Genomic DNA, 20,981 nt, shown 5'->3' on the forward strand with positions numbered 1-20,981 from the left:
TAAACTCTAAAAATATAAACTAGAAAGTGAAGTCAGAATATGGAGACTGCCTTGTAGAAGCCCTAAACTTGCCTACTCCATTGTCTTTCATCGGCCTGCTGTGTCATTGACACTCTTCCCTGTGTTTACTTAGGTGTCACCTCTGAAGGCTTTCCCTGTGACAGCATCAATGAGCAGACAGCTAAAGACCTTCCCAATAAGGATGGAGGTGCTTGGGTCCTGGGTTACAGAGCTGGACCACCCTGTCCATTTCTGCTCCATGAAGAAAGAGAAAAGTCAAGCAGAAGCGAATTGCACTTGGATCTCAATGTAAGTAGAAATCTTCATGTTTAATCTGTGGTTCTTTGTGGTCAGCAGAGGCTCATTTAATATGTACTTAGTGTAAATTGTATATGTAAAGTTGCTGAAACTGTATTTTATATGTGGGTTATTATTTGAAAGAAAAAAAAATCAATGGGCCGCAGCAAACCAAGACCATCTGAAATCTGTGCACTGCAAGGTGACTGGGTCAGTAGTTTCTTTTCAGAGTACTCCGTCTCATTAGCTCTGATGCCTAAACCTCCCTGTGGGAAGAAGCCTATTTGCTTCTAGTCACTTAATATCATTGTACTAAAAATTTATGAATAACATATGCTAGCTGACAGATTTGCTCTGCATTTTCCAGTGAAACCCAAGTCACCTGTCTTCATTGCACATCTATAAACCTTCCTTTCTTGCCAGCTGCTCAAATAACAGCCCAACAAGTTGGTGGGAAATCTGCCAAATACAGGATGACCCATTTAAAAACCCAGGCTTCTCCTTTCTCATTCTTTCACATATCCATTGACACAGAAGCATTGACTCCCCAGTACAAAGCATTGGGCAGGCTTTGCCACTTCCAGATTTAGATGGCAGATTTAGAGTTGACCAAACCATCCATTCCATTTTTTACTGCCCTCTCTTTCCCATGGGTCCCTGTGGCTTTTTTCTGTTTTGATTCCTGTTGACAATCTCTTATTCTCTGCTTCATTTTATTCTAGTCTGAAAATAGGTGTATGGTGAGTGTGGGTTAGGTCGATGATCATCTAGGTAGCACTGGATAATTGCAGGTATGTGTTAGATCTGCCATTTTTAGATGGGTGGTAACCATTGTATAGAACTTTTTGCTTTCCATAACTGTACAATAATAGTCACTGTAGTCATTTCAGAAAAACATTCGGCATAAAAAAGAAAAGCATTTTCATAGAAAGAGGTTTGAGGGTTTGGAGAGCTGTCTTAGTGGTTAAGAGCACTTGCTGCTCTTGCAGAGGAGTTGGGTTCAGTTCCTTTTACCCACAGGGTAGCTCACAACAACCTGACTCCAGCTTCAGAGTTTCTAACATTCTTCTGGCCTCCACAGGTACATGCAAGCAACCCCCCTGTCTCTTTCACACACACACACACACACACACACACACACACACACACACACACACACACACACGGGAGGGGAGGGAGGGAAAGAAGGAAGGAAGGAGAGAAACAGAGCGAGATTCGGAATAAAGTCAAAAGGGAACAAACTAACAGTTGGTGCAGAGATCTGTACAGTCTCTTGCTTGGACTCCTTACTTGCAAAGTCAAAGCAGGGATGAGCTCAGCTTAAGTGCAACAGTGACATCTATTGGCAAATTATTTTCATCTGTATGGGATACAAACTGCAGGCTGCAAACCACAGGCAGCCTGGAGAACAGTGAATGGACTTTGAAAGGCTGCTTCTTTTTCCTTTCATGATTATAGTTTTGTATTGTTGGAAATATGACAAACCATGTAATCCCAATTTTTTCCTTCTAAGTGAATGAAATTATGTCTTTGCTTAATTTATTACAATTACAAGAATCATACATAGTCCTGGAAAACTATGTGAAACACAGAGGTGCTGGGGAGAATGGGGTCAACTCATTGTCTCAGCACAAAGACAGCACTGTGACACATTAATACATTTTCTTTTCTTTTTCACTGTTCAAGACTTGTTTTTGTGAGGATTTTTTTTTAAAGCAATCATGCTAGATTTTACAACCTTCTTTATGGTTTACCCATGCTGTTTGAAAGTCTTACAAGATATGCCTTAAGTGGTTGTCATATCAAGGGTATGCCTGAGTTTGATCATTTTCTCATTATTGAATGTTGACTTTGTTTTCATTTTTGGAATAGCATTTATTTTTGCCCCTCAACATTTAGGACTATTTCCTTACGTTCAATTTCTATTTCCTACAAGTGTTCTGGGGCTTTTGACAGGTGTCACTACCCAGGAAGGAAGCTCTTTTCCTGAAAATATGTACTAAAATATATTTAAATATATAGTTACACATTACCTATATAGAAATGTGTAAAAATAAAACATATTTCCATGCCTCTTGATTTTCTAATGAGAGTAGTTTCTTAAGGTTCTTCAGGTCAGCAGTTCCTACCCTCTGGGCTCTAGATTTCTTCTCTCCCTTTTAGGTTCTTCTCTCTTCTTCAGGCAGTGTGGCTTGAATCTTACAGGTTTGATGTTGCTATTCCAAATGAGACTTCCACTTGAAATATTCTCCAATTTAGAAAATGTGCGTGCACATTAGTAACGAATGCGCCAGAGGTCTTTCTTGGCTGGAGGAAGAGGAGCTGAGGTTTAGATACTGGGTTAATCAGCTTTCCATCAAGACATCTGACATACATCAAGCTTATTTTCTGCTATGGTTTCAGAGATGCCAGTCTGTGATCAGCTGGCTCCATTACTTTAGGTGTGTGATAAGGTAGACTATTCTGGTCAGGGATACATGGTCAAGTCAGGTTGTTCAACTCCTGATAGTCAGTGGGCATAGGGAGATAGAGATGGAGGTGTGCAGGTACAGTGCCTTAGTTAGGGTTACTATTGCTGTGATGAAACATCATGACTTGGGAAGGAAAGGGCTTATTTCATTCACAGTTCCATGTAACAGTTCATCATCAAAAGCAGTGAGGGCAGGAACTCTAGATGGGCAGGAACCTGGAGGCAGGAGCTGATGTAGAAGCCATGGAGAGGTGCTGCTTACAGGCTTGCACCCCATGGCTTGCTTAGCCTGCTTTCTTATAGAATCTAGGACCACCAGCCCAGGCATGGCACTACTCATAATGGTCTGGATCCTCCCATATCAGTCACTAATTAAGAAAATGCCCTATAGGTTTGCCTGCAGCCTGATCTTATGGAGACATTTTCTCAGTTGAAGTTCCCTCCTCTCTGATGATTCTAGATTGTATCAAATTGACATAAAACTAGCCAGTACACACAGGGACAAAATATCCTGAGGCATACCCCCAGTAATCAACTTCTTCCAATTAGGCCAACTCTTTTAAGTTTCTAACACCATTGAGTTATAAACCTTTGAATAGATTAATCCATTGTTAAAGTAGAACCCTCTTGATCCAGTCACCTCCCCAAGTCCCCTCCCTTCATAAGGGACCAAGGTATCAACTCATGAGCTTTGAGCGGGGCATTTCAGATCCAAGTCATCACCAAACCTAGGGACAGGGAGGAAAATACTACCAGGCGTCTGATCAATAATAGACATTAGAGTAGCACTGTTCTGCTTTCAAATTTAAACATAATTTCTAGTGTCACCCTTTAGACTGTGAGTTTCCTAAGCCTTTTCCTATGTCTGTGCTGACTCTCAGTTGTATATAAGGATGGCAGCTGGAACATTTAATAACTGTTGGGAGTTTTTTTGCATCCATATATCATAGTAGAACCTGCATTAGTCTGGGTTGCTAGAGTCCTTCCATTCAGCTAGATATTCATTGTTTAGTTACAAGAAGATCTAGGATGTGAAGTGTCTTAATTTCCTTTCTTTTGCTGTGATAAAATACCATGACCAGAGAGAGAAAGGTTTACATTTTGTCTTTCACACCCAATCACAGTCTATCACTGAGGAAAGTCGGGGCAGAAACTCAAGGAACCTGAAGGCAGGAACTTAAGTAGAGGCCACGAAAGGATGCTTCTTAATTGCTTCTTCCACCTGCTTTCTTATTACCACCTGCCTAGGAGTAACAAAATCCACAGTGGGCTGGGTCTTCCCATGTCAATCATTAATCAAGAAAATGCCCCACAGGATTTTCTGTAGGGCATCTAATGGAGGCATTTTTTTTCAGTTGAAGTTTGTCTTAGTTAGGGTTTCTGTTGCTGTGAAGAGACACCATAACACCTGCAATTCTTATAAAGGAAAACATTTCATTGGGGCTTGCTTACAGTTGGAGAGGCTTAATCCATTGTCAGCATGGCTGGAAGCCTGGTAGCATGCAGGCTGGCACAGTCCTGGAGAAAGAGCTGAGAGTTCTACATCAGGGTCCACAGGCATCAGGAAGAGAGAGAGCCACTAGGTCTGGCTTGGACTTCTGAAACTGTAAAGCCCACCCCCAGTGACGAACTTCCTCCAACAAGACCACACCTCCTAAACCCTTCAAACAGTACCGCTCCCTGGTGACCAAACATTCAAATCTGTGAGCTGGTTGGAGCCATTCTTATTCACACACCCACAAGGTCCCTCTTCTCAGATGACTCCAGCTGTGTCAGCTGAACAACAGTGGCTAACACAGTAAGGAAATGCAGAACAGCATCGAATTACCTAACTAAAGGAATTAAAACAAAAGTTTTTTTTTTTTTTAAAGGTGATGTCTTCTGCCTCCCTTTCTGTGTTTCAATGGAAAAAAGAACTGCTACACTGTAACTTAAAAAAACAAACAAACAAACAAAAAAACACCACACTACTATGAAACTACTAAACATTTATACTTAGATGGATCCAGTACAAAACCTGGCTTTGCCATTCCTGGGGTATCTAATCTCAGACTTGACCTAATTTCTTTGAAACCCCCTATAACATCTATAACAGTGCTCACTGGAGTGGCTGGTTAGCACATGGGGCTATTTAAATGAACTACAGTGAAGTCCTATTAAAAGCTTCATTTTTTTAGTCACTGGCCATGTTCTAGGTACATAGAAACCACCTGAGTGGGACTACTGTTGACTGTTTCAGAGGCCAAGAGATAGAATGTTACCTTTATTGTACACACTTGCGTTGTGCAGAGCTAATCTTAAAAAAAAAAAAAAAAAAAAAAAAAAAAAAAAAAAAGGCTAATGATACTTTTCTCATAGCTCTGTGGGTCAAATTTAGGCATAAGAAAAATTACATAAAGAACCCATCATGTATGTATACTGCTTACTTTGGACATCAGTGGCATTCAGAAACTCGGGTTGTCTCCAAGTAGACCTTACAAGGCCATTGTAAGGCTGGTGAGGTTCACTACAGCTAGCATACCCACCTCCAACCAGGTTTTCTGCCTTGACTTCCCTCAGTGATAGACTGTGATTGGGGTGTGAAAGCCAAAATATAAACCCCTTTCCCACCACGATGCTTTTGGTCATGGTATTTTATCACAGCAATAGAAACGAAATTAAGACACTTTGCATCCTAGACCTTCTAGTAACTAAACTCTGGTGTCTTTTGCTTCTATGCATGCTTCTCTCATTTATCTGCCTTTCCTTCCTTACCTCCCTCTCTTCCCATCCTTCCCTTTTTGTGATGCTGGGGATTGAATTTAGAGCCTTGACAAGTTAAATAAGTGTTCAACAATTGAGCTATTTTTGTTTTTATTTGAGACTGGGGCTCAGTATGCAGCCCAGGCTGGCTTTGAACTCACTGTGTAGCCCAGGCTGGTCTCAAACTTTCTACCTATTGCCTCCCCCTCTAAAGTGCTAGAACTATAGTACATGCCACTGCCGCTATCATGCCCCTCTCCATTTTGTTTTAGGTATGTCTCCATCTTCTCCAGCCGTTTCTATTTACTACTTTAAGTTTAAAAACTTATAAAAGGATTTGGGGAATTAGAGTTTTGGAATTGAACTAATTTGTAAGATAACTAGATAATGATGAAAAGAAATGACAAGACAAATATTACACGTTATCTCACATATGCAGAACCTAGACTTTTTAAAAATGTTAAATGTTGCCAGGCAGTGGTGGCGCACGCCTTTAATCCCAGCACTCGGGAGGCAGAGGCAGGTGGATCTCTGTGAGTTCGAGGCCAGCCTGGTCTCCAAAGCGAGCTCCAGGAAAGGCGCAAAGCTACACAGAGAAACCCTGTCTCAAAAAACCAAAAAAAAAAAAAAATGTTAAATGTTCCTCTCTATTAATGTTATATAAAGCCGAAGTATGGGATGAGTGACTCTCTTGGAGAGCTGGAGGAGACCATGAGTGGAAAGAGACAAATATGAATGGAGTACACTGTATTAAGTACAGTCATACACATCTATGTGAATGTCCTAATGAGATCCATAATTGTATATGTAACTAAATAATGAATATAAGAATCAAGGAAGGGAAGAAACAGATACCTACTTATAGCAGCAGAGAGATGTCTGGTGTTGCTGTTTGGGAAGGAGGAGAAACAAGCCACTTTAGGCAAAAGTAGTTTATTAGATTCCAGACCCTCTTGGTAACTTTACCAGAAGTAACTTTGGAATGGTTTCTGCACAGACCGCATGCCTTCTATCATAGTGTTCCTGTGGCACAACAAACTCTCTCTCCTTGCTTTGGAAAACCCCAAGATCCTTCAGAAACATGGCCTACAAAAGTCTGTACCTTAGTGGCTTCCCCTCCCACCAGCCACACAAGTGGAATCACAGATATTCTTTTTCCATGATTTCATTTGGCATTAACAGTGAGTCCCCTTTCCAGATAATCTTTGACACTGGCCCAATGAATCTAGTCTTAGAAATATGTGATAGCAAGAACCTCCCAGCCTTGTAATGGACAGCTTGATCTTACTTTTCACATGGTAAATAAACAGCACCTTTGAAGTCTAATAAATTGTCAGAATGACAAAAAAAAAAAAGTATCAGAGCTCCCATGGTGAGGTGAGGATGGGGAATTAGGAATCACAGATGCATGACTTTTGTTGCAGAGTTGCTATCTGTGTGCTTCAGCAGACATTTGAGGAAGAATGGAAAGACGATCCAAATCTACAGATATCTCCTAACACCCCCCCACCCCCCCACCCCCCCACCCCCGCAATGGTTGAGTTGGTTTGAAAATTATCTTGAACCAGGAAATATAATAAAGAGTAGAGTGAACTCAGTGACCTTCTGCAAGGTCACCTGAGAAAACTATCTCCAAAGGCAAAAGAGAAGGAAAATACAACCCTGGAAGGCCCTGAAACACTCAGAGGAATCCCGTGAAAGAATTGGCTTTGGAGTCCAGTGAAGTATGGATGAAACAGTCATTTGGAGACCTTTGGTCCCTCTTTCCAAATGCATGGATTATGCACTTGAAAGGGAGCAACTCCCTGCTTGGACTGTCGGTTCATCAGTATACATGTGTTTCCTATTGACAGAAACAAAACAAAACCAGTCTGGTAGATATGGGTTGATGCCACTAAAAAGGTTGTTTCTTTCCCGTGAAAGCCTGAAGTACTCATGAAGTACTTTGACCAGGCATGGAGGGGAATATCAAGCTGTTTGTGTAATCTTCACAATCCCCATGACATAATACTGTCATACTCCAGGTGATAAAGCCACAGCACAGGGAGCTGATGTCACTGGCCAGGAAGCAGGCTTAGGTGCCAAGCTTGGATGGCGCCTAGGAACCAGAACCATGCTTCTAACTGCACATAGCCCTTGTTTGCAGAAAGATCATGCACACTCTGCTCTCTCCCACGTCCACAGCATGGCCAATCTCACCGTTCTCCTTTCCTATTCTTTTATGTTGTTGTCCCTATTTAATGCATTTCCATGGTGGAACCAGTCTTGGAAATATTTTACACTGCTCACAGGAAAAGGCCTTAATCACTGGGACTTATCCTTACAAAGTGAACATGTGGCTGGTTTGGTCTGTTGTTTTCTCAAGACAGGGTTTCTTTCTCTGTGTTGCCCCTGGCTGTGCTTGAACTTACTCTGTAAACCAAGAAAGCCTCAAACTCAGAGATCCAATTAAAGGCATGCACCACCACAGCCTGGCTATATGACCTGGTTTTTTTGTTTTGTTTTGTTTTGTTTTTGTTTTTTTGTTTGTTGTTGTTGTTGTTGTTGTTGTTGTGTGTGTGTGTGTGTGTGTGTGTGTGTGTGTGTGTGTGTGTGTGTGTGTTCAACTGATTAACAGAAATAGTTGATGGCTATTACCGAGGCTGGTGTAAGTTAGCAGGGATGGGGCTGGGGGGGGGGGAGGGGGAGTGATGACGGTGCAGATGCTGCCAGCCTGGGAGAAGCCTAAGGAGGTCTCTGGCTTAATTTACATGAGTGTGACTCTCAAGTTTAGTTCACTTTATTCTGAATTAAGTAGCAGGAAGGCATTAGAAGATGAGAGAAGTGAAGGGTAAGATCTCCTGTCCCAGCTGTGGGCAGCATGCTACAAAGTGGGCACGAGCTAGGGAATCTCGTTTCCCTTCTAGGTAGGCTGTTTGTGCAGAATCAGCTGGTGGCAGTTTAACTCCTCTTGACTTCAAGTGTCTTCATCTTTAAAATGAGGTCAAGATATTTCACTTGTAATTTTCCAAGGTCCAATTCAGCCTCAGATATACACATATCCTTCCATAATCCTATGATCCTTTTAGATAAAACTTCATAATTTTAGATGTCATAAAGGCATTCCCTCCACTTTCCTAATATTACATCAGGTGAACATTCATTTGGTGAACTAAAAGATACTCTCTGGACTCAACACAGCTTACCCTTGCCCATTATTTTACCTTCCTTCATAGTGATCCAGGAGACAGAAAGCTCTCTGTGCATTGTAATGGAAAGGGACCCATCACAGACAGTGCAAGTTGCTCACACAAGTAATAGTGAGAACAGAGGTCAGAATTGAAAGGAAGATTAAAGGTTAACGTGGCAAAGCCTAAAGAAGATAAAGAAGAAGAGGTCTAAGAGCTGGGTATGAGATAACCAGGCTAGACAGAAAAGAAGAAGCAGGACAGAGCTCTGGGCTACTGACAGCAGCCTAGCAGACCCCCCTCGGAAGCCCCTGAGGAATGACGCAACTTGGTATTGTCCTTTTGTAAATTCTCGCTCCTAACGGAGCTGATTGTGACAGGTAAGGAAGGATAGCTTCTAACTAGAAGGTTCCTGCTGGTAGACCACCTCAGACCACTCTGTAAGGAGCTAAAAATGAGGTAACCAAGAAAGACTGCAACTACATTTTAGTGGCTGGGATGGAGTTGGCTTTCTGCCTTGGTAAAGCTGCAAGCTGGTCATATAAATGAGAGAACAAAGAAAGTCTAGTGTAATTGACAGCCGTGAGATATTTGCAAAATCTGAAGGTAGTAACATTGGTCAAGCGACTAACAGGTACCAGATGGGCAAGGTCAAAGCTGGAGTCAGGGATGGACAGAGAGAGGAGTTGTCTACCCCTGACTGGGTAGGCAGTCCATCAGCAGTAAGTAATCATCTCCCTAGTTGGGCCATGGGTACAGGCATAATGAGTCCAGGCCCACCATTGGCTTAGTCCTTGAAAACCCAGAAAATTAACTAATCTCAGCAGAGATTACCTCATCTTCTATCCATTTTCTGCCATGGCCCTACAAATCTTCTAGACAAAGAAAATTCAATGACATTTTCCTCTCTTAGAAACTCCTCTGCTGGAAGTTTCTCTCATTGTGCCTTCATTTCGGACTTTTCTGTAATAATTTTCCTAAGTAAATAATTTAAATTAATTTTGGATAATAATTTAATTGTTTAAATTATATAATTACTAAGCATTTAAAAGAAAATTTAGATAATTTGCCCAAAAGTTCTAGCAACATAAATCATTCTGTCAGTAACTTTTTGTGAAGTCTGTCTCCATGTCATCGTAAAGGAGAAAGGGTTTCTCAGATTCTAAGAGTCTATCACCTTTGTATTTCAAGGCTCAGCCATGTGTAGTGTCCCATGAGGGCAGGAAGCCCAGTTCTGAGTTCTAGAGGGTGGTTGAGTGCATCCTAGAATCAAATTCTGCTTCTATTGTTCACTGACCCTATAAACATGAATTACTTAATCTTTTTGTGTCTGTTTTCTAGCAGGAGAAATAGAATAAATTCCAAGTTATAGCAGCTATCTATATCTAAATGAGTTAGTATTTGCAAAGCATTTAATACAATGCTTGGGCATATAGTAAATCCTCAATTCTAGATATTACTGTCTTTATTCACACCTGCTACCCTGTGAAACTCTACTCAATTACCTTCTCTTCACTTTGATTTCTTAATCTAAAGTAAGTCTAATAAAGCCTTACCACCTAGAGCGGAGGGGTGTCAGTCCATTAATGTCTGGATCCATTTTCTATGAAATTGTGTTGGCACCTGTGGATAATGGACACTGAAATCCTGTAAGTCTGCCCAGAGCTATGATGTAGAGGGCATAATGATCCCTTCCAGCTTGTATTTTTGCCCAAGTCTGTGGAGGTGCCTGAAATCAGTCCTAAGTTATATCTGAGCAAATGAAATATCTTGAGAGAGAAGGAAAACACCAAGTATGCAAAACTGAGTCTCCTCCTCTAGTCTTGTGTTTGGGTATGTAGCTCATGAAACTGGCATGATGATCCCTTTCCATAATCTCACAGAAGTCAGATTTTTATCAATGGGCATTTCCTCTAGAATGGAAGCTTATTCAGAATGGCATCATCAGATCTTTCTTTTTCTTTCTCTTTTTTCCTTCCTTCCTTCCTTCCTTCCTCCCTTCCTCCCTTCCTTCCTTCCTTTCTTTCCTCTTTCACCCTGTCCTGATGTTTACTTTGTTTTGTTTAATTTTGTTGTGTGCTCTCGTGGAGATTGAGCCCACAGCCTTGTGCATGCTAGGCACACATTCTACTGACTGAGCTACATTCCTAGCACCACACCTTTTAAATTTAGGTCAGTTAGTAACCCCAAAATGTCAGAGTTGGGGGTCACCCAGGAACAATTTAGCCACAGGAACCAATTAGGGTTTGTTCTTTCCTATAAGGTTTGATGGAATATACACACTTTGTTTGTGTTTTCCGTTTGTGCAATCATACATTGTTAAAATGCATTATTGCAAGCAGAATTCCTCAGACAGGGTTTGACAGGAAGCTGTCCCAAGAGGTAACTAAGTAGCTATGATTTCCTTACCCCTATATCCTCAGATTTCTAGGTCTACAGCATATAATCAAAATGGCATTTTAACCTATCTGTGCTGGGTTTCTTTGTTTTTGCTTCTTTGCACAAAATGGGCAGTGGAGACCAAAACTGATACATATTTTAGACCATTAGAGAAATAAAGATTTGTGGGAATCTTTGGTGAATGACTTTGACCAAGAAGGCAAGTTGTATGCCAAAATCGGGCCACGCCGGGTCCATTTATTTGGTTGCAACACCAAAGCAGAAAGGAATCTCTTCTGCCACCAGGATTTGTAACTCACTGAGGGAGTCATTGCTGCTGAACAGAAAGAGACCTAAGATTGGCCCATAATCCGGACAGTAAGCACTGGTACTTGGCTGGGGCTGTTTATTCTGCTGCTCTACAGTAGGTGGACTCTGGGCGTGGTGGGCGTGCTTGTCTAAGTACCTGTTTGCAGAACACCCAGGCAGGGCAGAGCTAAAACAGCCGTAATCTGAAACCAGTCTAGTTGGTTTTCCTTCCCAGCAGTCAGAGAAAATCTGCATTCCAGATGAAACCTGCCGGCTAGCTGGAGGAAAGCATTTAAAAACAAAAAGACATTCCAAGGGTAGTAAATTAACTGCTCTGAGAGTTCTGGGCACTTTGAGAGGATCTTTTTCTTTACTTCCTGTCTTTGATTAGGGGTTTGCAGGAGGCTGTTGATGTAGGCGAAATGCTGGGTTTGGGACCTGGCTGGCCCAGGCCTCTGATTAAGATCAGGATGGAAAAGAGGGCTCACTTCTGAAGTCCTTTGGTCATTTTCTGCTGATTCACTTTGGAATCTCTTGGGCTGCACCAGGGGGTGGTTCAGGGCTGTCAGGACCAGCTTGCCGGCTCAGCACTTTTAGGAACCTCAACTTGCTCACCAATGAGGAAGTTGAATGCGACCAGGAGGATCGTAGGCACGGGGCGGAGCTCCTCCTGAAGTCCTGGGCTGGGATTACGGGACAGGCTGACTTTGCCTGCCACAAAACGCCTTTTGTCCTGGGGAGTAAATACGGAAGTCCAGAAGAGCAGCCTGCCTGCCCATGTGTAGTAAGGTGTGCGGCCCCAGCTGCGTTGGGGCATAGAGTTGCCCAGACTTAGCAAGTTGCCCTGGGCACGCCGGCATCGAACAAACCGGAAGGGAGGGCTCTGTGACCTGAAAGAGACCAAGTGTGTTTTCTGAGCAGCTGAAAGCCTGGCTCTCTCCCCGGTCCTGTAGCTCCCTGTCCTGTAAGTCAAGAGCAGATGGAGCGGATAAACTGAGCGAGCAGGGCAGGTAACACAAGGCAGAACTTCTGTCAAGGGCACTGCGGGGACATGGAGGAGGTTGGTAACTCTCTCAACAGCGGAGATGTGCTGGAACCCGACAAATCCGAAGCCGGGCTGGAGATGGCTCAGTCGATCCTGAGTAAATTCTCTATGAAATCACTGTTTGGATTTACAAGTAAATTGGATTCCTTGGATCCTGAAGAGGAAGATGCTGTGCTGAAGTCATTTCGCAGTTTAGAGGTGGATCCCAGCAAAGGCTCAGATCAGCCACAGCCAGAGGCTCCAGTTCCACCTGATCTTGAAAATGATGGGAAGTCCGCAAGGGCGGAGACAGGATCGGAGGGAAATCAGGGGAAAGCCAGATCAGGCACCTCTTCCCCTGGTCATGAGCTGCGTTCACCTGCCACTGTGAGTGTGGATGGTGAGGATGTCATTTGGGTCCGTGGGACCCTGGTTCACACCACCAGTGATTCTGACTCTGAAGATGGAGGCCAAGAGGCAGAAGAAAGAAGTGGCCTTGATACCCAGGAGTCGACCACCGTTGTTTCTTCTGAACCATGTCAAGAGCCCAAAGAAAGACCGGGAGATTCTGACGACACTGGGGAAACTGATGATGCAGAACTCCGTGATGATTCTAAGAGAACTTTACCTGAGACAAGTAGCAAACTGGACCCTGGCAGTGATGGTAGCCACCCGGCGGAGCACAGCCACGGGCAGGGCCAGGCTGCAGAAGAAAGGCCCCAGATCCCACCCGCAGCATCAGACCAGACTGCTGGTGTCACTGAGAGTACTGTTTCTAAAAGAGAGAGAGAAGCTCCCGGAGGAAAGAAGTCGTTCCAGCTTCCAGCTTTCTTTAGTGGGCTCCGTGTGCTGAAGAAGGGGGCTACAGCGGAGGCAGGGGAGACCATTACTGAAATCAAACCCAAGGACGGAGACTTGGCTTTGCTCAAGCTGACCCAGCCTGTTCATAAATCCCTGGTGCAGGGAGGCCAGCAGACGGTGAAGAGCCAGGGTAGAACAACCGATTTGAAGGCCACTCCCACTCTCCTGGAGCAGCTATCTCAGCTACTGAACATTGACATGCCAAGAACCGAAGTGAAGGAAGCCGACCCTGAGTTCCCTGGAGCCGACGAGATGGGCTATAGTACTGACCAGGAGAGCCAGAAGTGTTCTGGAGATGCCCAAGTCCAAGGTGGCCAGGTGAAGGCAAAGCCACCAGAGACTGCCCTGGAGGCCTTTAAGGCCTTATTCATCCGTCCCCCTAAAAAGGGGACCACAGCTGACACCTCCGAGCTGGAAGCTCTTAAGCGGAAGATGAGACACGAGAAGGAATCACTCCGCGCTGTGTTCGAAAGGTCCAAGTCAAGGCCAGCAGACAGCCCCTCTGATCCCAAAAGCGTATGTAGAATTGGGTTCTGCATTTTGACATAACATATAATGCTGCATTTTTTTCTTTCCAGGTTTCCTGTTAAAATGAATCCTAGTTGCCCGTCTTTATTAGTATTTTACTTTTTTTTTTGGTAAAAAAGTGCAATTATGATATTAAATTTATCTTGCAAAAGAGTACCAAGTGGGACAGAAGTACATCTATTTCTTCTGTTTTTCTTGAATGTAATTGTTATCTGTGTAAGGATGTGTGGGAAGGAAGGGAAAATGTGCACCCTGAGTTTAAACATCAATGGTCATTGTGCTTATAAAACGTTAGCAACATGGAGAAGTGATGTGATGTGCAAGTATAGCCCAAATTTATAGGGATTTCCTCACCATTCAATTATCCTCCTGTGAACACAAGGCTCTCCTTTGAAAGTGTGCCATTTTGCAAAATATGTATTTATGATGTTACTGAAATGTTCTGTGTTGTTTATGTGGTTTCTTGGCTGAGTACTAAATTTAAAATGAGGGCAGGTTTTTAATCCCAACTCTGCCATTTATGGCAAGGTGACCTTGATAATATCTGAGCCTGTCTCCCCATATACAAAAAGAGGAACCTAGCCCTCACCCTTATGGAAAGAATAAATAAAATCAGAGCACAAGATACTCTAGCTAATAAAAGATGTAATTATTCAAAGAAAGTTAATTTATAATGACCAGGGAATATTTGACATTGAAAGTTCATGGGAACAATGGGTAAAATTTCTTGTTAAACATCAGTTCAGTATAGGATTATCATGTCTGCTTGTATATTCAATTGAGCTATTAAAATTAAAGTCTCTAAAAAATTATCATAAGTTCTTAAATCTAAACACACCATAGCATTATAGTTGCAAAATACAACTTCTATTTAAACAAACAAACAGACAAACAAATAAAACTTGAACATGGAATCGATCTCTTTTATTTTGTAATAGGAAAGAATTAAAATTAGTGTGGAATGCTTAGAGAAGTGTGTCTTCAATTATTGCTAATGTTCGCGGAGAATGCAAACTTAGTCCTTAATGTAAATAGTGCAGTTTGTTTGGAGCACGTTTGTAAATATTCCTATAAATGTGCCAGATGATAATGCATTTGTTTATGTTTCTGCAGTTCAAAAATTACTGGCGCCCTTTAAAAAGCTGAATAACAAAAATAATACATAAAGGGTTGCATGTTAGGTAGTCTTAAGGGTTTTGCGTTTGTTTGTTTGATTGATTGATTGATTGATTTTTGTTTTGTTTGCTTTAGTTTTTACCCCAACTGATCCTTTACCCTTCTGGAAAAAGTTTCATACTGTACTGAGACGGCTCAATTACAAGTAATGGGAGCAACGAGCCACTGGATGTTAAATCGATATTAGAATTAGTGTTAGGATGTGTGTTTCCAAGAATCAATGTGCTCTGGCCACACTCCACTTAAATTATTCTGTACCTGTTTTGCACAGCCGGACCAGAGCCCCACAGAGCAGGACGACAGGACTCCTGGCAGACTCCAAGCTGTCTGGCCACCCCCAAAGACAAAAGACACAGAAGAAAAAGTGGGACTGAAGTACACTGAAGCAGGTAACGTGAAAGGAACCTGGCACCCAGGAACCAACCTCTTCCTGCAATGGCTTTTGGTGCAAGTCCAGAGAACTCTCAGAAGTGGGGGTCTGGTTTCATTACACATTGTAACGCAGAAGGCTTCTTCTGTTTTTGCAACTGGTATTAAAGCTCACCACTTTGCACATTTACTCCGAGTGAACCTCTTAGGGCTGAAAGGTGACTGCAGCTGAGTGAATGAGAGGGGGCACACGTGTCAAGTAGGAGAGCCTTTGGGGAGCGGAATGGAGCAGGTAGATTACAAATTCTTCTGGAAGCAGGTGGTTAATGCACATATAATGTTTGTGTGAACTGGCAGCATCAGTAGAGGAGGCGAGTGTGATTCTCCAGGACTGTAATCTGATGTGCTGTTTGTCTCTGAGTAATGCTTCCCAGATAAAGGAACCTTGTGCGGACTGAACATACAGATGCCATATCAGTTACTTGCTCACTTTTGCTAGACAAAGCTTCATTTAACGCATGTCCAATTTTAAAGCAATCTAACTCTCTGGACAACTTCCCAGGAACTCAACTTGAATCTATTCAAATGGAATAGGACTCTAGATATTTCACTCTTTAAACAAAAAGTTCACATGAAAATTAAAAAAAAAAAAAAACAAGTAGAACTAGACATGAATATATTTTAATTGTGTGTGTGTGTGTGTGAGTGTGTGTGTGTGTGTGTATGGTAGGGGGAGGGGGTTGGTTTTTATTGAAACCTCTTTACTTTCTTTCTGATATTTGGAGACGTATCTGTCATATCTAGGGACTGTCACTCCAAAATAGGGTGACATTGCTTTTATTTTATTTAGAGGACTACCTAGAAATTGGCAGGTGCTAAAAGCAGCTTTCTGAGAAACCAGTCATCGCTGGTCTCTGCTGAGTTTTCACTTAACTAAAGTCATGTGGTAGGAAGGAAAAGAAAGCTGAAGTCCATGATGCAGCTAGACAGGCTTCTGCAAAAATGCCACCGTTTTCCATTTCAGTCCTGGTCAGTATTCAGGGGGAAAAGTTCTCCTGTAGAAAAGACTCATTTCCAATCTTTTGTCTGTTCTGTGAGCCCAAGGACTTTGCATTTTCTATTTTCTGTCTTCCTCATGAGACAGGGGAATCTTCGTTGCTAAATCTCATGACTTCCTGACTTCCTCCATGTGCCTCACTTTTGTGTCTGTTCCCATTCTACCCATGTTAGCAGTTCACTGCAGTGAATCTTCAGAAGCTGAAGGAAAGCTCTCCCTTTATTCTTCTTTTATATGTGGCTTTTTTTTTGCTGTTGATAAACATGCATATTAAGTGAAGTTTACATAATTATAGAAAAATACTTGTTTTTGTAAATGACTCAAAGTTTAGTTGGTTCAGTAGGCTTTTTGTTTTGTTTTGTTTTGGTTTTGTTTTGTAATATCAAGTATTAGTAGTTAAGAATATACACATTGGCAAGGGAGACTGGAGGTAGTCTGTAGCCTCCACATACCAACCACAAACTTGTGATTTTTCTGGGACAGTAACTACTTCATATCATGTTATTTTTCTGTATTGCTTTTCTTACAGGATGAAAAATACTTCATCCTTAGTGAAAATATGTACAGCCATTTCAGTGTTCTAGCACACACCAAAAATTGTAATGCTATATATGATCACAATATTGACCCACCCACCAAGTTATTTGCTTACTGTAGTCCAGAGTGAGCAATTAAATGACCTGAAATTTGCCTTAACTAACAAAACAAAGAGTGCAATGAGTCCTAATTCCTAAGTTAGAGATTTTTAGTCTTGTTCTAATTAGTATAGCATGGCAACCTTCCTCGTTGTGATGGGCATTTGCTGAGTAGAGAAGGAAAGAAATGTCATATGTGCATCTTGAATCTGGTCTAGTCCAATTTTGAATTGCTCCTTAGTCTTTGCTTTGTGTTATTCCTTTGTCTTTCACTTCTGTAAGCTCACAGGAGCATCCATCCCAGTTAACCTTGACAGTAGTTCCTGGTCTTTCTGACACGTGTTGCCAGACCTTAATGACCTTAAATGACCTGGGGAGAAGGGGACAGATGAAAGAGGTAATAATGATAATTCTTTGGGTGGAGTAATACGACAGCAGGCTGGCTATGCACTCCCAGGAAGCCTTCAGTGGTAGTACTTTGGCACTACTCTGTTTCTGTGTCTGGTGCTTGGCTGCCTGGGAATCTTCTAGTACTGATGTATTTTAGGAGATGTGGTTTCCATAGAAGAATAAGATAACCCACACATTTTGTACCTCACTGATAATTTTGAGAACGTTAACACACACACACACACACACACACACACACACACACACACACACACACACACCATGCCTATCTTAAGCTCTGTTGTTGAATAAAGTGAAATCTCAGAAGAATTTGATGTGTAATTGACCACATTTTGTGGACCCTCCATTGGCTTCCCTGCCCCTGGAGAAACATACTGAAACAGCCAGTCTCTAGGGAACTTAGAGACAGAGGTCTGATTAAAGGCAATTCAAGGTAGCTGAAGTCTTGAGCTTTTATATCTTTGGTGTACTTTATTCTTGCCAGACTTTATTAGTCACTGATGTAAAGAAACAAGAGAGTAAGATTTCAGTATTTCTATTTCACATGTACTGTTGGAATTCTGTGCTCTTGAGATAGGTGGTCATTCCATGTAAAGCCTAACTTTTCCATCATGGGTTCCCCCTACTCCTCCCTGTGATGCTCTCTGCCTCTTTATTGATTTTTCCTAATCAGCATTCTTTTGGGAGGCTTAAGAAATCACTTAGTCCTATGAATTAATTTTTGTTCAGGCTAAAAAGGAAAGGAGCTGATATAGAAGAATCTGTTATCTTAATGGTGGTTTCTAGAGCCTTCTTAGTCTAAAGGGTACTTCACAGTGGTTGTTCATGCCCACTGCCAACATGCTCCCTCCTGCTATTACTCAGCCATCAGCGTCCTCTGCAGTTCTGGACACTGCAATCACTTCTCTTGAGAGTAAACCTTTTGGGTTCTGCTGGAGCATCCACTGGCCTCAGTTGTCCTGTGCCCATATTAAGGGAATTGCTAGTTCCAGCCTCTGAGCCCTTGGAGCCTTGGTGATATGCCAGTTGAGAGCTGTCACTTCCACAGGGCCTGGAGTTGGCCTCTACAGAGGGGTTGAGTTGGGAACTCTGTTAGCTCATAGTGTGCCTGAAGTGCTTTGCCCACCCCCCACCTCCAGCATGTCTTGTGCTGTGCCTTCCTATGCTGTTATTGTCAGTGTGATCCTGTACTGTGTTCTGAATGTCTCACAGTCATTTCGAGTGAACAGAGTTTTACCCTCTTTTTTTTTTTTTTTTTTTTTGGCTTGAGCTGGGACAGTCTGTGCAACTTATCCATATTCTTCTTAGAATTGCCATTCTTTCTCCCAATACTATTGATACAAGCTGTGGTTAGTCTTTGTTTTTTTCTTGTTGTTGTTGTTGTTGTTGTTTTTAAGTGGATTACTCTGTCTTCTTGCCCACTGACAAAATTCAAAGAGAAGCCAGGTCATCTGGAGCCACTTAACAGACAGATCATAAAGAAAAGTGACAGCAGATCTCGAGAGGCAAGTGAATTATGCCCTGCACAGGTACACTGCCTGCGGTTCCTGAAGTGACTTTGCTGCTTTTTTTCCTCCTTCCATTTCACAACAGAATTTAATTTGGAGCACAATCTGAGTTAGAGATCTAAGATTGTTTCTTTCAGGACTTGTGAACTGATCTCACAGCAGGGTTTTGGAATAACTGTCCTCTCTCTGAACTAAGGTCATGCCTGCGTTGGACTTCCCTTGGCTATGTCTGCATATTTCATTGGCATCTTCAGCCCTGTGGTGCCATAGCACACCTCACAGTGGCACCTCCAGTTCTCCTGTATACTTCAAAAACTGTTTTTGGTTTTCTGATATATCTATTCTTCTGAAACTCTTATCAGAGGGGTCCTTTTTGGGAACTTTTTCTTGGGATTACATTGCCTTGTAAGTTAGTGCGAGGTAAGAATGAAAATGCTTGCACATATTATAGAAAACTCTTTATTCAGAGTGCTTTATGATTTTCGGGAAAATTAAAGATATCTGCTTATGTATAAACATATCTATATGCCCTTATATGTGTTTTATATTTACCTCAGTATATCTGCAGACACATTATTTAAAAATAAATGCACTGTTTGAATTTGCTTCTTAGATTATTGTCCTGTTTCCAAAATCATTCTAACAGTCTAATGACTGAAGCTTCATGGCTTTTGTGGATTTTCTTCCCAAGTCTGGAGTTTGTCCCAGCTAGGGTCCCACTTGGACTCAGTGAATACAGAGGTGCCTTCTCTGAGTCTTTGTTTAGTGATTCTAAATGTTTGAGACTCCTTTAAAACACAGTGATGGGGCTTGAGGGACGGCTCAGCAGGTGAAGCCTGTAACTGCCCTTTCACAGTTTGATTCTCGTCACCCACATGGTAGCTAAAAATGTGTAACTCCAGTTCTAGGGGATCCAGCACCTTCTTTTGGCTTCTGAGGGCACTGTGTGCACATGCCTCACCAACGTACACACAGACAAAACACTCATATACATAATATAAAAATTAAATAACTCTCAGAAAATTTAATTAAAAAAATGTGGTGATAGCTAAAGGCGAGTGAAAAGCATGCTGGCCTCAGCATTGTATGGTGTGTCTGATGCCTAGCCTTATGTGTACACCCCCAGATTCAGCTACCCAGCCATGTGTGCATGCTTCCAGATTCAGATGAGGGGTTTCTGTCCTTGACACTTACTCCCTTCCGTCCATGTCCTACTCTGTTCTGTGACTGATAACATTTCTCAATATTTTATTATGGTGTGCCTAAAAATCCTGAGAGAAAATAAGGTGAAAGCCTGTGAAATTTAAAATGTGTTAGTAACTTACAAGTTAGTAAAGTACTTGGAAAACACAAACACTTGTTGAATTGTCAACCTCTTTATTGCTCATGGGAAGGGGACAGAAGCAGTCATATCTCTGGTAGGGAACGTGGACATTTGGTTTCTCTTCCTATGCACATCTAGGAAACCTTGCTCTCTACTGGTAACATTTCCGAGCTGAAATACTGTCCTCTGAGTGTAAGGGTAACTATGGCTTTTGTGGAAAAGAGAGCTCAGCACTGGGTACTGAAGTTCTCAGGAGCAGGCTGTCAGCATGGGCGTGTCTCCTGGGACTTAAACTTGCAGACGCTTGGAGCAGCTCAGAACAGCTTGGAAATATTCCTTATTGAGAAACTTGCGGGTCAGCCCAACCCTCACCTGAGTCTCTGCCCACCCTCTGGTTTGTTTCTCATTTGCCTTTGTATCTTTACGAAGTGAGGGAGCTCTTCCTGGTGAGTCAGACATGCTTGCTTCATCAGCCGGGGAGAGCTAAAAATATCTTGGAATATTTTATTGGCTCACTATAACTTGAGTTTTAATTTCCCCATTCATGGCTAACAGAGTGTGTTAGCTCTGGGTGGATATTGCTTTAAAGTCACGTATCTAGAAGAATTGCTCTGGGTCATCTTAAACTGCCTAGGTGATGGATTTGCTCGTGTGTTCTACGGGCATTTGTGTCGTGTCGTTCTGCCAGTCACTAGCATGAAGTAATTTTGTAGCACATAAATCG

General features: G+C 42.2%; 1 protein-coding gene across 3 annotated transcripts in view; it reads left to right on the forward strand.

Moving 5' to 3' along the window:
* Positions 1 to 20,981, forward strand: part of LOC102908789 (formin-1) — a 289,240-nt gene that overhangs the window by 21,911 nt on the left and 246,348 nt on the right. For 2 of the 3 annotated variants that reach the window (XM_076570309.1, XM_076570310.1), the window contains exons 2-3: positions 134 to 309; positions 15,225 to 15,342. In XM_076570309.1, coding sequence (XP_076426424.1) covers positions 134 to 309; positions 15,225 to 15,342 — 294 coding nt within the window. Of the gene's footprint in view, positions 1 to 133; positions 310 to 11,287; positions 13,766 to 15,224; positions 15,343 to 20,981 lie in introns of those variants that run through there. The other variant, XM_006983846.4, reaches the window with a different exon arrangement.

The sequence above is a fragment of the Peromyscus maniculatus genome, chromosome 4 (assembly GCF_049852395.1).
Source record: "Peromyscus maniculatus bairdii isolate BWxNUB_F1_BW_parent chromosome 4, HU_Pman_BW_mat_3.1, whole genome shotgun sequence".
NCBI classification, from domain to species: domain Eukaryota; kingdom Metazoa; phylum Chordata; class Mammalia; order Rodentia; family Cricetidae; genus Peromyscus; species Peromyscus maniculatus.